This window comes from Leptonotus elevatus, chromosome 15, assembly GCF_054856555.1.
Source record: "Leptonotus elevatus isolate MCC_2025b chromosome 15, RoL_Lele_1.0, whole genome shotgun sequence".
Lineage (NCBI taxonomy): Eukaryota > Metazoa > Chordata > Actinopteri > Syngnathiformes > Syngnathidae > Leptonotus > Leptonotus elevatus.
The window spans coordinates 3,572,005-3,589,514 of NC_141253.1; the positions used below are offsets into that span (position 1 = coordinate 3,572,005).

At 42.5% G+C, this 17,510-nt stretch overlaps 1 protein-coding gene across 1 annotated transcript; it reads right to left on the reverse strand.

The window, feature by feature from the left end:
- Positions 1–1,060: 1,060 nt before the first annotated feature.
- On the reverse strand, positions 1,061–17,455 carry cwc27 (CWC27 spliceosome associated cyclophilin). The gene is made up of 14 exons (XM_086096618.1): positions 17,118–17,455; positions 16,930–17,026; positions 16,728–16,840; positions 16,449–16,592; positions 16,273–16,371; positions 16,089–16,192; positions 15,958–16,027; positions 15,806–15,885; positions 15,554–15,584; positions 15,364–15,485; positions 6,435–6,535; positions 4,058–4,167; positions 3,877–3,986; positions 1,061–1,223 (listed from the first exon to the last, which is right to left on the reverse strand). The coding sequence occupies exons 1-14, from the start codon at positions 17,157–17,159 to the stop codon at positions 1,061–1,063; spliced, it is 1,386 nt and encodes a 461-aa protein (XP_085952744.1). The 5' UTR covers positions 17,160–17,455.
- Between the last annotated feature and the right edge of the window lie 55 nt (positions 17,456–17,510).

The window sequence follows — 17,510 nt, forward strand, 5'->3', positions numbered from 1 at the left end:
TTTTCTTAAAAAAATAAAATAAAAAATATTATTTTTTTACATATTTATTTTTAGATAAATATTCTTTAAAGGAATTAATGATTAAATAGAAAAATAATAATTAAATATTCCAAAAATGTCAGTTCAAATTTTAAGTTGTCAGAAAATGAGACGAAAGGTAGATGAAAAAGTTTAAAACAAATATTCAATTTCCATTAAATTGCCAAATATTTCTGAATTTAATAAAAAATGGCACCAAAAAATGTTCAAAAAGTAACCATAAAATGTCCACAAAAACAGAAGAAATCTAAAAAATTACCACAAAATGCACACAAATTGCAAAAAAAAAATCAGAAAATGTATACCAAAAAATTGGCATAAAATGTCCCAAAAAAGGAAGAAGAGAGCTCTGCCATAATATCTCCATAAAATTTAAAACATTTGACAAAAAGGTAGAAAAGTCTAAAAATTTATGAAAAATAAAATATGAAAAATTACACAAACACGAAACAAAAATCCAAAAACGGAAGACGAAAGAAAATGAATCTGTATATAATGGATGTTGGATACTTTTCTGTCATGGCGCAACTCGAATTAGCTCTTGGGCCCTCATTACATTAGACTAACACTAACGCACAACTAACTACTAACTAACTAACACTTCATCACAATCTTCAAATGTTTTTGCGGCTCCAAACACATTTTGGGTTATTTATTTGGCCTCAAATGTCTCTTTTGACAGAAAAGGTTGCTGAACCCTGGTTTTGAAATAAAGGTGACTTGATTTGACTTGATGTACGGTGAACCCCCATCTAGCGTTATGGCGGGGGTTCGCTGTACCAAGACAAAAGGACCCCAAAAAAACAAAAAAAACGAATCAATCCCAAGTCCTTTAAGCTCATTAACAGTTTATTGTCAATACATTGGCCACAAAAACATCACAAATGACTCACAAGCAGCAGTCCAAAATTGTCCCGTCACGACACGGTGAGCATCCTGAATCCAGATGTTTGGGAGATCGCTTCACAAAAGCAGGGTCCGATTTGAAGCCGACCCCCCCCCCCTTCCCCTCCCCACGACTTCACCTCTTAGCTTTCTTCTCCTGCATGATCTTCTTGCTCTCCTCCCGCCGCCGCTTGTTGACGGGGTTGCGCGGGTCGTAGATCTCGAAGGTGTCCTCGTCCTGCACGGCGGCGTCTTTGACCTTGCGGGACTGCTCGTCAAACTGCAGCACGTGGCCGAGCCTGGACGGAGGTGGGGACGGACGGGAGAGCTCACAACTCCGGCCAAGAATATTCAAGGCTTGGAATAAGCCCTTGTCGGGTCACATTTTTTATTTTGCTCCTCATTAACTCATTTGCTCCCAAAAACGTATAAAAACGGTCTATTTTAAATATTTTCATAATCCCAAGAATATATTTTTTTATGCAAGAGCATGTTGATGTTCAAGTATTTTATAAAGAATAATTAACCCTTTCAGAAATGTAATTTAGAGGTCTCTAAATCCACTTGTGATCAAATTTGCTCCCAAAAACATATAAAAACGTTCTATTTTAAATATTGCCATGGTCCCAAAAACGTATTTATATGTTTTTTTAAATGTTTTATTTATTTATGCTAGAGCATACAAAAGGCTTTGATGTAGCCCCTGACCTGAAGAGGTCGCTTAAAGCGATAGTAGTTATTACAAAAAAACGGCCAGCAGGTGGCAGCAGAGCATAAGAGATCAAGCAGGGCCATGTTGAAAACAAGCTCACAGTTCTAAACGGGCTTGTAAATAACGATTAAACTTAGCTATATTCTAATGCTAATTGCTGCAAAACGGAAACAGATACAAATATACTTTTTTTCCCCCCTGATGAAAGAAAAGACTAATCTTTCAAAATCCAGTAAAACAGCCGGGAGTGAAGGGGGTTGCTTCAGTGAAAATGGCTGGGAGTGAATGAGTTAATACACATTAAATCGCAAAACTGAGAATTAAATGCCGAGACAACAAAAGTAGTGATGTGTGTTGGGAGCTTAAAACTTCAAACGAACTGTCAACGGTTCATTGTTGTTTGTTTACTTTTAAGATTGGTGTTGTAATACTATAAATTGGGCTAGAATTCATGACTCTTTGTGCATTTTTTCCTCCGATGCCTTACAAGATATCAGATTGTCTTAGGAAATTGTCCAGTTGCACTCTTCCTGGTCCAGAGAAAAATATTTGGGTTTTTAAGCCCAACTGATACAACAACTTTCAACACTGAGACTGAAAACAATCAAAGGAGAGTTTCCAACTTTCATCATTCCTGCCAGGATATCAGCTCGCTTTCAATCCGTCAGCTCCATGAGTCAAATGTTTCCAATATATGACACGCTCAATTACGCACTGCAATGTAATGACATATTAATAAACATGAACATCAATCAAAAATAACTGCTGGCTGCCAAATTTTCCATTATATTCTAAACTCGTATATTTATAAATCTTGCAGTAAAAAAACAACAAAAAAAACCACCCATTTTCAACCGTCGTCAACTGTACTGGTCGTTTTGTGAGAAAGGGGCTACGGCGAGACGGAGGCTGTGATGCAAAGCTACAGAAGCCTCCGCTGTTTATTTTTCTGGCCTTGTTCACTCAAGCGAGAAAGGAGGGGGGGGGGGTAAAGTCGAGGCAGGAGGGCGAGTTGGGGGGTGTGGTGGTGGTGGGGGGGGGGGGGGTCTGCGCCGACACAGATGGAATAGTTTACCTCCTCTGTCCCAGACTTGACTTCCAGTGTCTGACCTGTTGTAACCCACATTCTGAGTTCGCTGCTCCTGCAGTGGCACACACTTCCCAATGCTATTTTTCCAGGAACCCCGACACCCCCCCCCCCCCCTAAAGTCCTTGCCATACCTGGCGGGGGCGGCGCGGCGAGGTGTCTACCAACCAAGGTTTCTCAAAAATTCATTTGCCCCCCCCCACACCCGAAACCAACCCACCACTCACACACACTCCTGGAGACTAATGGCAACAACAGATTGTGTTATTCTAAATCTCTCGTTCACACACATGGTATTCATTTCAAAATGGACTTGCTTTTAAGATCTGCGCCGAAAAAACAGAATATGAGAGCAGAACACAGCGTCAGGACCCATTTCCTGGCGGCGGGGGCCGGCCGACGCGTGCGCGTACTGTACGTACCCCCTGAACTTTGGCACGCATTGAAACGGGTGCAACGTCAGATTGTGACTTTCTTTGGGCGGAAAATGGCAGGTGCGGGTAAGCTCACAATTAAGACCCGTGTGGACAATATTTGTAATTTAAGTAAAAAAAGAAAAAAAAGATGGCTTGATTTTAAGGGTGCTAAGCAGCAGGTGTCAGAAAACTATTTTCCAAAGGTCTTAGAGCCATAAGAAAGACGTTTAACTCATTCACTGCCATTGACAGCTAAAGAAGTCATAAATTCATTTGAACTATTTTTATTAGTTTAACATTTTTTTCCCATTTTTGTTAACAAGAGTATGAAAACCTAGATTTGTACATTTAGAACAGATATAAAATTTGTGATTAATAGTGAGTTAACTCGTGAAGTCATGCGATTAATTACGATAAAAAAAAAATCATCACCTGACACCCCTAAATTTTTTATAATATTTTCTTTAAAAAATAAAAAATAAAATAATTGTAATAACTTTTTTCCCAATTTTCCCAAAAAATTTAATCGTGATTAATTTTATATCTATTCTAATACAATTTAAAAAAATCTAGGTTTTCATACTCTTGTTAACAAAAGTGGGAAAAATGTTAAACTAATAGAAATAGTTCAAATGAATTTTTGACGTCTAAAGCCGTCAATGGCAGTGAACGAGTTGGTCAGTGTGCACGTCAGATTTACAAAACAAACGCACGCCCGTCAACATTTAGCCGCTCACCATCCTTTATCGTCGTCCTCGGCCAGTTCTTCCACGTCCGCCTCCTCTTCCGGGGCTTCGCTGATGGCCGTCGAAAGCTTGGACTTGAAACGGTTGAGCAGCTCCATCGTCTGTTTAAGGAGGTCAGAGGTCACAGGTCAGAGGTCAAACCCGTGCGCCACCGACAATGACAATTGTTTACCTGTTCCTCTCTGCCCGAGCCTTTCTTGCGCTTGTCTTTCCTCTTCTCCTCGTACTTCTTCCTCTCCTCGAGATACTCGGCGACGGCCTCGCTGGTCGGATTTTTGCTCTCTGGACAAACAGCCGATTTGTTACCAGCCGTAAACGTCGGCACAACTTGACATTCGGCTAACACGCTTACGCTTGTGGTACTTAATAGCAAGTGGGTGCGTTGTGTCTTATTTGGCATATTTTGCAGAAACTGCAAAACAAATCCTAATTAGGTCTTAAAGTTCCGAACGACGCGAACAAACTGGCGGAAGCGCGGCTTGTAATTCAATTTTCTGACTGGCTCGGGAGTCGCGTACCCGGCGGCAAAAATCCGCCGCGACGCAACAAGAAAGCGTTGTGTACTAAACGCAGCTGAGAATACTTTCCCGCCGCGCCTCTTGCAGCAGCGTCTGGTGCGAAACGCCCGACGTGAGGTCAGCGAGCGGCAGACGGTCTGACTGGCTGCAGATGCGGCGTGATGTGATGTTTATTGCGGGCGCTTGACAGACGTCTGTGGTGACGCTCGCGTTTTGCTACGCTGACAAACAAATGAAGTAACAGAAACCGCAGCGAGGCCGCCGGATCCGCGTCTGGCGAGCGAGCGGGCGGTTTGCGCTCAAGTCCGTTATCATGAATTGCAGGACATTTTTGTTTTTTAGTTTTCGTTTTTTGAAAAGCACTCTCGTTTTTATTTTATTTTGTTAGCTAAAATGTTTTTTCATGTTTTTTTCGTCAACCTTAAACATTTCTTGACAATCATATGTTATATGTGACCTCACTAGTCTAAACATGACATTCTGATTATGAGTTATGCAGCAAAGTCCATCTCAGGGGGCGGCCATTTTGCCACTTGCTGTCGACTGAAGATGACATCACAGTTGCTCAGGGCTCAGGCAACGACCAATCACAGCTCACCTTCAGCTGTGATTGGTTGTTACCTGAGCCCTGAGCAACTGTGATGTCATTTTCACGCGACAGCAAGAGGCAAAATGGCCGCCTTCTGATACTGTTAAAAAACGGTTGGATTTTGCTGCTTGAAGGGGAAGTCAACCCCTCTCCAATTTTTTTTGTGACAATAATATGTTTTATGCAGCCCCATTAGTCTAAATAAGTTATTCTGGTTGTTATTGTGTTAGTGGAACATAAGTTAAGCAGCAAAATCCAGTCGTTTTGATCCATCTCAGGGGGCGGCCATTTTGCCACTTGCTGTTGATTGAAGGTGACATCAATGTTGCCCAGGTCTCAGGTAACAACCAATCACGGCGCAGCTTCAGAAAACAGGTGGACTGCGATTGGTCGTTGCCTGAGCCCTGAGCAACTGTGATGTCATCTTCAGTCGACGGCAAGTGGCAAAATGGCCGCCCCCTGAGATGGATAAAAACGGCTGGATTTTGCTGCATAACTCATATTCCACAAATGTAATATTTATCAGAATGTCATGTTTAGACTCGTGAGGTCACATATTATTGTCAAGAAATAGTTTTTGGGTTGACGTCCCGTTTAACTACAATAATCTTGCCAGTTGCCTCCATGAGCGTGGTTGATATTCCAGCCCACAGGAGGTCGACACCTCCGACCCATTTGGAGCTTTACAACACGAACTCGGTGCCAAGACATAAAACATTTCTTCAGTTGCAAGCTCTTGTTTGCTTGGTTTTGCTGCTTCAGTAAAATATTTGAGGTTTGGAGCGCAGAGGCGGTTTTGCAACATCTTTTGTTATTTTTGACACTTTAAAGACCAGATGATTTGTCAACGACTTATTCGAGAACAATGAGTGGTGCAGTCATCATTTATTGCAGCCCTCAAACATTTTAGTGCCAACGTTAAGCGCTTCCTCCGCGAGGGAAGTGAGCAGCTCGGGAAAAAAAAAAAAATCATAAATTGTTTGCATTTTCCGAAAGCATTTCAAAGGCGTCAATTATGCGCAGATTCCCGCGACTTGCAGGCTGGCCTGGTCCCTTTCCCCCGCAAATAGTGCTGATTCTTATTATCTTATTATTTATATTATATTTTTGGGACAATGTTACATAAACAATGTTCTCCTTCAGAAGACAAAAATAGAGAGCGTGTAGAAAAAAGAGGGGAAAACATTTCTATACAAAATGCAAAAAATGCTAAATTGCGGAACCTCGTCGGGGGGGAACAATAGACGTCTGCAACTAATTGGCACAATTAGAGGCTCGCTCGTCTGTCTTAGTGACCATTAGCAGAGAATGCGGCGCGGACCACCCGGCTGTCAGAGTTTGCTGGGGGCCGTAAAACACCATTAAAATGCGCCACCTTGCACACTATGTTATCCGTTTATTAAAAAAAAAGAAAAAAAAGTGAAGAAACACGGCCCGCATACCCTCCTTGACTTCATCCATGGCGGGCTTGGGGGCGTCTTCTCTTTGCTTCAACGCCTTCAGCTCCTTCTTCAACTGGCGAACTTCCTTGCGCAACTCTTCGCTGAGGAAAGAGAAAAAAAGAGAATAAAAGGAGAGCATTTGGCACAACTGTCCATACCAGCAGGTGGCGCTAGACTGGACCTAAATGTTTGACTCCGCCCACACAGATTTTCGACCTCAAAGCGTCTTTTTTCTTTATTTGTTGTTAAACCAAAACCTAACACATAATGATTACAGCATGTTTTGAACACTGTATTGAACAATGAAAATTTTAAACGGACCAAAATGCAAATACTAAGCTCAACCGCTGGGGACTTGCAGTACTGCACTCCCCGCCTCTTCCTCAAACCGTTTAGTTAGCTCCGCCCCGGCTGACCGAGGCTTGAGTAGTAAAAAAAATAACTTCATCATTAAATCTGCAGATTTTGTGGGGAAAAAAATTGTTTAAGCCATTTTGGGAAATCCGTGTGGGCGGAGTCAAACATTTAAGTCCACCCGACGTTGAGGCACGCCTCGAAATGCACTAACAGCATCAATTAACCAGAAGACAGTTTTTCGATGACGGCAAGAATAGAAAAGCAGTAGACAACAAATATAAATGTTTTTTGACAATAATATGTTCTATGCGGCCCCGTAGTCTAAATACAGTATTTTGGTTAATATTGCGTTAGTGGAATAAGCGTTAAGCAGCAAAATCCTGCAGTTTTTATCAATAACAGACGGGCGGCCATTTTGCCACTTGCTGTCGAGTGAAAATGACATCACAGTTGCTCAAGTCTCAAGCAACGACCAATCACAGCGCAGCTTCAGAAAACAGGTCATCTGTGCCTCGTTGCCTGAGCAACTCGTGATGTCATCTTTAGTCGACAGCGAGTGGCAAAATGGCTGAGTCGGATAAAAAAACGGCTGGATTTTGTTGCGTAACTCATATTCCACAAATGTCATATTTATTCAACAGAATGTCACGTTAAGACGAGTGAGATCGCATATAACATGTTATTGTCAAGAAATGTTTACGGTTGACTTCCTCTTTAAAAAATGTTAAAACGTCAAAGGTACATTTGATTGTTTTGTTTTTTTATTGACTGTCAAACAAAACGAGAATTACGCCATTTTGCCTTTGGAAAGCTTTTTTAGCTAAATGCTAACAAACAATACCAAAACGCTAGAGACAGGCTAACGAGTAGCTTCTGTTTTAGTGTTCTAAAAAAACCGACTTTCTATTTGCATTTTCTATAGCAAAAGTTGACTCTTAAATCCTAACAAATTTGAGGCTGACCAGCGTCGCGACCTCCCACCGTACATCATCATTATTCCCGTTATTTATGGCGCTGCAAGTCTCACGTTTATGAGTAACATCTCCTCCTTTCTCTTAAAGTGGTTTGCGGTATTGAGTGGGAAAAGCCCTCAACGGTCATCCGTGTCCAGAAGAGCGCCGTCTTCAAACCCGGGACGCCTCAGTACGAGCGCCGGTCGTTTCGACCCCCCCCCCTTCCAAACGTGGCGCTGTTACATAAGGTTTTCAAGCTAACACACCAGCGAGCCGGAGGGAATGCGACGCGGCCTCTTTGACCCGCGGAGCCGACCCACTTGGCGGGCGGCCCGAAAAAGCGGGGCTCCCGCGGGGCGAGAAGCGCGCCGGGGCCGGGTTGGGCCCGCGCCGCCATCGTATGACGCAGGCTCGCAGATGTTCCGCCGGGGAGCGATGATGTTTTGGGAAGCCTGACACTTATTGTGTTGCTGCCGCGCTCTCAAAGCTCAGGTGAGCTGCAGCGTCCGTCTGGGCCCCCGCGGCAGAAACATGTGAAGCATCTCCAGACTAAACAATGATCGCTTTTCGTTTCTGACGTCTGCTGCTTCAGACTTTTCTTTTTTATTTTTTTTTCTTCTCTCGAGCCTTCTATTCGATGTCTCGCTTTACTTTATCCACATGGTGTGCCGCGATGCCTTTGACTTACAAGTTGAATTTGTTAACGTAAAAACGGTCAAATCGAAACACTTGTATCTCGAATTTTGCCGGAGCAAATCATTTCATGAAAAAAAAAAAAAAAAAAGGATTACTAATCATACATTTGTCAGCCAAACTTTTACATGTTGCATATTCAGGTCCTCGTAGACGTCATCTGATTTTAAATGTGGCCGTTTGACGGCAATACTGTAAATATTAGACAATAGACTGTCACTGATGATTTTTTCAGGGCCGATACTGATTATTAGTAGTCAAAGATGCTGATAACCAATATTTGGGGCCGATATTCATTTTGACTAAAAGGGAAAATATTGGCATCAAAAAAACTAATGCCAGCTCTTAATTTTTTTTGAATTTTTAAGCACATGTTTATTGAACAACTTTTAGGGTTTGTAAAATATTGGAGTTAGAAAAAAAAAAACGATCTTAGTTTTCTACAGTAAACTTTTTTCCCCAAAATGTCTAAATATCTGAAATATTACAATTTTACTTATCTTAGTTTTAATTTAAAATAAAACAGAAGGTGCAGAGAGTTGCCAGGGTCAGCAGCATCTATTATTGGCCGATGCCGATATCTGTCAAAAAGCTGAATATCGGCGCCAATAATCGGTCTCTACCTAATAAATATTTGTATTAATTTTATAAAATAGTCATTTTTAATACGAAATGAATGTTTATAGAAAGTCCACCAGCTGAGGCTCAATGGGTACTCCTGCAAGCCTCCGGCCTTCAGACTGAATTCGGGTTCGAATTTCCCGCCCTCTGTCTGCCGATGTGACGTCATGTGCGCATCGTGTATGTGAAGAAGGGAAAATGCAGTTTCATTTTTCAGCCACAGGCGGCAGTAGTGATTCGAAATCCAATTTTCAGCTGTAGCTTTAATTTACGGGTGAATTGTTGAATGTTGATGAATTATTAATCGGACTGATGCATGGCCTATACATCCCTTATAGTATATATAAAACAAACATCAGGAGTAGGGAGTGAGTCAATAATTCCAAACACAGCCACAATGTGAGATAATGTGTGGTCGTTTTGCACTATAGAAAATCCAAGGACCGGAGGAGGTGACAAAACATCTAAAACATGTCCGCCTCCGTATCGTTTCAAGATACGGCACAGATGCCGTCCTTCTCTCAGGATGGAAAAAAAAAAGAAGGTGTTCAAATCAAAGAAAGAGCTGAGGGTGATTAACTTTGCATGGCGGTGACCCAACAACCGGTGATTCAGAACCTCCAGAATCGACTCGGGTGTCTGGTAGGAGTCTGAAGCCGACACGGGAACTTTTTTTTACAAAGCTTAAAATAGCCGCCCGATGACTGCATGCCTCGTCGAAAAAAGGCCATCATATTCCAAGATATCGGTACTTTTTGTCCGTCGTTTTTGGATGTCTCCGAATTCTCGTTTTACGACCTTCGAGCGAGAAATAAAGGCCAACTGTTCAAATAAAGCATCTGTTGAAATGAGTTAAAGGTATATTAAAACAAGTCAAACTTAACACCTCGCTATGTGGCTGCGCGCAGCGAGGAGACCGCAAGGATGGCGGCGGCGGCGGCGGCGGCCTCCCGTAATGACCCAGCGAGTGATGCGGACCAACGGGCCGGGTGAACTCGCCTGGGGGGGAAGTGGGGCGGGGGCGGGGGCGGTGGCATGCCACAGCTTGGGCTCGGGCCAAGCAGAACTGCGAGCCGGAGAGCAGGAATCCAAACCTCCACGCAGGAATTTGCATGACTCGGCAACAGCCATCCAGACCGACGCGCAGCCCACCGCGGGTCCCTGTTTTACAACGCCGTCTGCCTCGCAAGGATCCCCCCCTCCCAAATCCCCCCCTCCCAATCTAGCCACCGCCATGATGCCAGACAGCAAAGCGTCAGCAAAATGTATACAGTAAGCGATAGTGCGGTTTTTATTTACAGCCTGTATGGGAAACTATTCGTCCTATAGGGAATATTAGAATTACGGTGTTCCCCCGCTATAACGCTGTTCACCCTTTGCGCCCCTGCTATAATTGCTATCATTTTTTTTTTTTGCAATACTTCATAACTTCATAACTATTCCCCCATTATTTAATAGTATTCGATGCCCACCCAAAGGGTTTGAGTACAGTAGTCCCTCGTTTATCGCAGTAGTAGTAACGAGCGGTGGTAATCTTTGAACGTCTCACGATTGGATTCCGATTTTCAGGCCTGCGATTCGATTCAGAATCGATCTTCGATTACGATTTTTTTATTCAAAATGACTTGATTGGCAATGATTTTTGCTTCAATTTATAGATGTTCAAAGAATCGTAATGATTTACTCTGGTCTGACTCGCTAATGCTAATTAGCGCGCGACTCGCGGCACGTTGAGCACTCAAAAGAACGGCACCACACTGCAAAATAACTTGATCGTGACTTTTTCCTTCTACTCTCTAATGTGGCTACAACTTAACAGTGTATCAGACCACACTGCCCCTCAGTGGCCAAACCGGGTACAACATAAACAGCGCTCCAAATAAAGGCACACACTGACAAAGACAAGACAGTATTAAATATATATATATATATATATATATTTTTTTTTTTACGCTTTCGGGACATTTAAAATCGATTCTGAATCGTACTAAATGAGAATCGCGATTCTTATAAGAATTGATTTTTTGGCACACCCCTAGTAGTAATCATGTTATGCATGTGAAGTTACTGCAGTATTTGTGTCCACTTGAGGTTGCCATCCTCACGTTCTACACTATAGAAATAACAACAACAAAACAAACAGAGTTGTGACTTTGAAAAAAAAAAAAAAGTCCCCGCCTTTTAAAGCCACACACATTGGCCTGGTGAGTGACATGGGAGTCAATGAATGAGAGACTAGAGTTGGGCTGTTAAATGTAGGGATGTTCGATACCACTTGTTTTTTATTCAACTCTCGAGTAGTGACTGATACTGATACTACTAGTACTTTTGATACACAAAATGTTCCCACTAAACATTGACAGGTAATTTAAAAAAAATCCCAATACAGCATTTTTCCTTAAAATTGCATGAAATTAACAGCAATTTTCTGTTCTTCTAATTTCTCCTTCTGAAACGGCTACCAGAATGCCTCTGATGCTGGTATCAGTCTCTGTCACGAGTACCGATACCTTGAAATAAGGCCAAGTATCGGTACGATACCAGGTATCGGTACTCGCCCATCCCTTGTTAAATGGATAACAGTTGCAGCTAGTTTTTGAAAGTGCCTGTTACGAGTTTATTTAGATACCGTTCGTTTAATAGGACGATTGAAAGTGCGCTGGCGACTGCGTTTATCCTTGACCACCTGCGGCGGGATTACGATTGTTTCGAACTAATTCTAATTAGCGGTTAGTAAGCCAGTTCTGCTTTGCATTGCACTTTAGCTTCTGTTTTTAGGTGTGAAAGCATCCGGAACTTCGGACATTCTCTTTTTTTACACACTCTTTTCCTCCCGGCTGGCGTTTATTTGCTACGTGAGATCGCCGCAAAATCCTGCCGAAAGTGTGACCGGTTTTACATAAACTTCAAATGTGGCTAGCAAGTAAACAGCTTGAAGCAAGCGCGCTTGACCTCTTATTTGGAAAAAGAGAGGGCGAACTAAGCGCTAAGGAATATTTTAACAAAGTGTGTTTTCACAAGTTGAACGATCTAAAACATGTAGGAGAGGTAAAACTATATAATAATGTTCTTCTTGACATTGCAGTTTTTTTTTGTGTTTTTTTTTTTAAAGACTCCCAGACGTGCACGTCTGTCTGGAAGCGTTTCCAAGCAGCCGGCCAGGGAGCGAGCGCCCCATGCGGAGCAGATGTGCTGCACTGGGCCAGAGTTCTGTAAACCTGGCAGCTCCCAAACGTACACAATCCCGCAGCCAAGCGCTGGATTATCTCAAGTGGTTTTCCACACACACACACGCACGCGCGCGCGCGCGCGCGCACACACACACACAAAACGAGGCTGCATAACTTGCGAATCTCTGCGAGGCCTCAGCGAGCGAGAGCGAGAGCGAGAGCGCGTGGGCTCGCGTCCAATGAAGCCGGCGAAGACGCAGCTATGCCTGATGACCCACTTTGGATGCAGATGATCCAGGGCGGGGCCCGGCACCGTGTATGTGGACGGTGACGTAATACAACAAAAGTGATGTGACGGTTAAGGCAAGGTTCGCAAATGCTTTTCGGTCCAGGGACCCATTACATTGAACAAAAATAAATACATAAATCCGAGGACCCTCCAAAAAAAACAGGAATTTGTCTTTTTGTGTTTGTTTTAAACACTGTAACCTAAATATTCACAGCATGTTTAGTTTAGTGGCTGCAAACAAAACGTAGCAAACGTAGCATTTGTTGATTACTTTAACAGAGTATTCAATCAAGCTAATTGACACCCTACCAAACACGTTTATAATTACCTACTGTTGGCACAGGATGGCAGCAAAGGGCAACTTTTCCAACTAATTCCTTGGCAGCAAGATGCCATAAGATGGCACCATTGCACTAATTTTACATTAGACATGGTTTTGGTCAGATCACAAAAATAGCTCAGAAGCGAGTTTTTTTTTTTTGCAAATCGTGGAGGGTAGATTTGCCCAAAATATCCGCGACAGAGGTGCCCATGGAAAATAACTTCTTCTTTTTTCTACAATATTATACATTTGCTACTTACTATTACTGAATTTGTCAGGAAAAAAATTATTTAAGAATTATATACATATATATATTTATTTTATTTATTTTTTTATTTTATTTTTAAACAGTAAACTTGCTGGTTGCAAAAACAGACTTACAGAATGAACACCTTTATAACTTTCTGTAACGCACAAAAGATGCCGCAAGATGGCGACAAAGCCTTGGTTAATAGGAAAGTAGTAATTGGTGTCAAAGGGGAAGTCAACCCCCACCCAAAAAACATTCTTGCTAATAATATGTTGGATGCAGCCCCACTAGTCTAAATACAGTATTTTGGTTAATATTGCATTATTGTCATATAAGATAAGCAGCAAAATCCTGCAGTTTTAATCTATATCAGAAGGCGGCCATTTTGCCACTTGCTGTTGAGCGAAAAATGACATCACAGTTGCTCGGGTCTCAGGCAACAAACCAATCACAGCTCAGCTTCATAAAACAGGTGAGTTGTGAATGGCCGTTGCCTGGGCAACTGTGATGTCATCTTCAGTCGACAGCAAGTGGCAAAATGGCCGCCCCCTGAGGTGGATAAAAACGGCTGAATTTTGCTGCGTAACTCATATTCCACAAATGTAATATGAATCAGAATGTCACGTTTAGACTCGTGAGGTCACATATAACATATTATTGTCAAGAAATGTTTAAAGTTGACTTCCTCCTCAAGTGTTTTTTTGTGGTATATTTATAGTTGAAACTACTATTAGAGGCCATTATAAACATTTGTAGTCACATTTTTCAGCAGGATTTAGGTCTGGGCTCTGGATGCTTGCTCCATTCTGTCAAACATTAGCACGACTTCCTGGTACTGAACTAACTCAACTGACAGTGGACATGAGCTGCGGTTCCGTTTCGGCAACGAGAAAAAGGCAAAAGCCCGGATCAAATCAAAGCAGTTGACGGCGGCAGAGGGATTGGATATGGTGGGGGTGATAGAGCACCCCTCCCCCGCTTACCCCCCCCCCCCCCCCAAATACAACAATGCCCCCTTTGTGGACGACTCCCAGTGTACCTTGCAGGCTGCTCTGTGATGCCCTGCCAAGACAAACCACTGTGTTGGGTTACAGTTCTTGTAGCAAAACAATCTGTGCTTGTGTTTAATAAAGTACACTGGGCCTGGCTGTCAGTCAAGCGCACGCACACACATGCATGCACGCACACACAGTTGATCCCATTAGCACTAATGAGAGGGGCGGGTTCGATGATGCACGCCGAGAGAGGGCTACCTGTTGAAAAGACGAGCGCCGCAGTCGCTCTCCCGGCGTCATCCGGTGGTTTTACGCGGTCGGCGGCGGGCACGTTGTCGCTTGCGTGCACCTGCGCAGCCCGCCGCCACTCGCACTTTTCAAGTTGTGAGAACGTCACTTTCAATAGTGAATCCAAAAAGGTGGCGTCAAGCTGTTTAATGTTAAACAAAACATGCAACCAAGAGAATTGTGTTGCGAATTGAAAAAAAGCGAAACAATGGCGACCTCAAGGCCTGCTAGCTTAATACTAACAAATAATGGGAAACGCAATTGGCATGCTAACAGTTAGCATCGATGGTCACAAAATGCGGACGCCAAGGAGGAATGGGGCCCCATGGAGGATGGGGTCCTACAGATTCATGCACGTTTTTGTCGGAAATGTGTCATGTTTCGGCATAAATACGCCCAAGCAAAACAGATAGCTCTCCTTGCCCAAGAGCAAGGGCATCACGGAACTTTAATAATACACTGCAACCCTAATACACTTAGTTAAAAAATAACTATTAATATAATTAATTTATTTGTTCAATAGGTTTGACGGAAAGGACAGCAACAGCTGACTTTGATTTGGTATGTTGTAATTATGCGGCATGATTAATGGCATGCCTGAGTAATGTTCCCAAAAATATTTTTCATTTGACTAGGTAAATGTTAATATAGTAATTAGGTAGTGCTAACTAACACTACATTAAAGTTAATTAAGAATTAATATTTTGGAACATCAAACCTAAATTAGTTTTGCAAGATCAAATTTAACAGGCACAGTTAAATGAAAATCAACAGCGCCCCCAGCAGGGAGTTACCTTTCATTACAAGTGTAGCAAAAGGAGTGATAAAGCCCCTTTTTTAATATGCTTTAGTTGAAAATGTTAGCATTTAAATATACAATGTTTCATTCTCTTATTGTTTTATGTGTCAGATTTAGACTTTTTTTTTTTTTTTTGGTAGTGACATTGAGACCGCTCGCTTCTTTGTAAAATCCACGAGCATGTAGTCATACCTGCGGCTGGTCTTCTTCCCCCGCTCCTCCTCGTCCTGGGGCTCGCTAGCTTTTACGTCGCTTTTCTCCTTTTTCAGCTTGGCTCTGACCAGCTCGCTCATTTTCTCGCCCTCTTCGGCCTCCTGTGGGAACGCGACCACGCGTTTGGATGATATTTGATGAGCTTCTTTCCACTTCAAACGGGACTTACCTCGGCTTCATCTCCAGACGTGTTCTCTCCTCTTGGAAAGAGAAATATGATGATATGTAAGAAGTCTTGGTTTATTATTATTACTGTTATTACTGTTATTATTAGGGCCTGACTGATATGGATTTTATGAGGCCGATACCGATTATGATATTTAGCAGAATTTTTTTTTTTTTTGTGTGCCAGTTTTAAATGAGCTAATATTGGCTGATTAATTGGTCGGGCCCTAATGAATGAATTAATTAATTGTATTACTTATCGACAGCTGGAACAGAGCTCAGTCTTGGATCATCCGTCAGGAGGTCGTGGCTGCTTTTGCTCTTTCCTTTCAGGCTCTGGGGAGACGACAACGACAATTGCGGGAATCAGACGCGAAACGCACAATGCTACTAAACAGCGATCTCTACCTGACTGGCCTGATTGACCATCTCCTCGTCTTCTTCGGCCTCCTCGCCAAACGACAGCAGGCTGAAGTTCCTTCAATGATGGACAAATATATAAAACACGCGTTCATACCAACTACTACAAAATAACTTACTTTGTGGCTTTTGACTGTGATTTCTTTCCTTCTTCTTTTTCTTTTTCCTTCTTCGCTTTCTTCGTTTCGCGTGGCTCAATGTCGTCAAAAGGACAATGCAGCACCTAGAATATTAAAAAAGTGAGAACAACTAAAGAAAATAGAATGATTGAATCGCCACAAATTTTAGGATGCTGAGTCTTACTTGCGCAGTTCTTATTTTGTGGGGGTTCAAAGGTCGTTCATTGTCGTCACATTCCACGTCCGCTAACCTCAGCATGTTATAGACCGTGTCTCCGGTCACCTGAAAGCAGCGGTTTTTTTATTTGTGTCATACGTCCGGATGCGCAAATGAGCAAACAAGCTCCCTTTCAAACTGACTTTGCCAAAAATGGTGTGCTTGTTGTTGAGCTCATCAGCACGTGCCAATGTGAAGAAGAACTGGCTCCCGTTGTCATGCGTCCCGGCGTTGGCCATGGCGACCAAACCTCTTCGATTGAAGCGCAGTCGGGTGTGAAACTCATCCTGAGGGTCGGAGCGGAGAGACAAACAACGGTCTGTATGTATTTTTTTTTTTTTAAACCAATAGGTGGATAGTAGTGTCATTGTGAATTGTCTTATGGAAAGGTTGAGTTTCAGACTTCATGGATGCATTCCAACCTTGAACGTCCTCCCATAGACGGACTCTCCTCCTGTCCCGGTCCCAGTCGGGTCGCCACCCTGAATGATGAATTCAGGCACCACCCTGTGGAATATTGTCCCATCGTAGTAACCTTTTGGGCCACAATGAAAAGTAAAATACATTATTCGTATAACAATGTCAATTTGATGACTTCAAACTGGCAATTGTGTGACTGTTTACCTTCCATGCACAGCTGCACAAAGTTCCTACATGCTTTCGGAGCTTCTTTGGCCCACAGCTCGATGTCAATCTCACCAGCGGAGGTCTTTAACAAGACCTTGAACGAAACGTTAAGTGGATAAGTTAAACATATTTTAGAAGTAAATGCTATAGTTGTAGTTAAATGTGACCGATTTGAGTCCGCTCACCTTTCCATTCGTGGGAGGTTCTTGAATGTATATATTGCTCATTTTTAGGACAAGTGTTCTTCCACACTAGTTATTTTTTTAGCCGATCTTTACACTTTTAATGTACAAAATGTTGCTCTGTGGAAGAAGATAAGCTTAATTTGCGACACTTCTCTGCCTGTTGTGCTGCGACCGAGTTGATTTCGTCCTTGTGTGAGGGGGGTTGACGATTATTCTTACAGTTATTGATTCTTATTTCCTCCAGCATTTACACTTAAATAAACTTTACTTCAGTTATAATTTCATTAATAAATCTGCTTGGCTTGTTCGGGTATCTTGGTGTGCGTGTATTGGCCACAAATAAGGAACGAAAATCTACTTACGCCCCTAAAAATTACGTGTTGGTTTGACCCA

What these genes read in the sequence shown, in the direction of transcription:
- cwc27 (XM_086096618.1), bottom strand. Translation starts at nt 17,159, where the DNA reads ATGAGCAATATATACATTCAAGAACCTCCCACGAATGGAAAG. An exon ending in TCTATGGGAGGACGTTCAAG is followed by an intron (nt 16,593 to 16,727) that starts GTTGGAATGCAT and finishes TCCGACCCTCAG; the next exon opens with GATGAGTTTCACACCCGACT. An exon ending in GAGGACGACGATAAAGGATG is followed by an intron (nt 1,224 to 3,876) that starts GTGAGCGGCTAA and finishes ACCTCCGTCCAG; the next exon opens with GCTCGGCCACGTGCTGCAGT.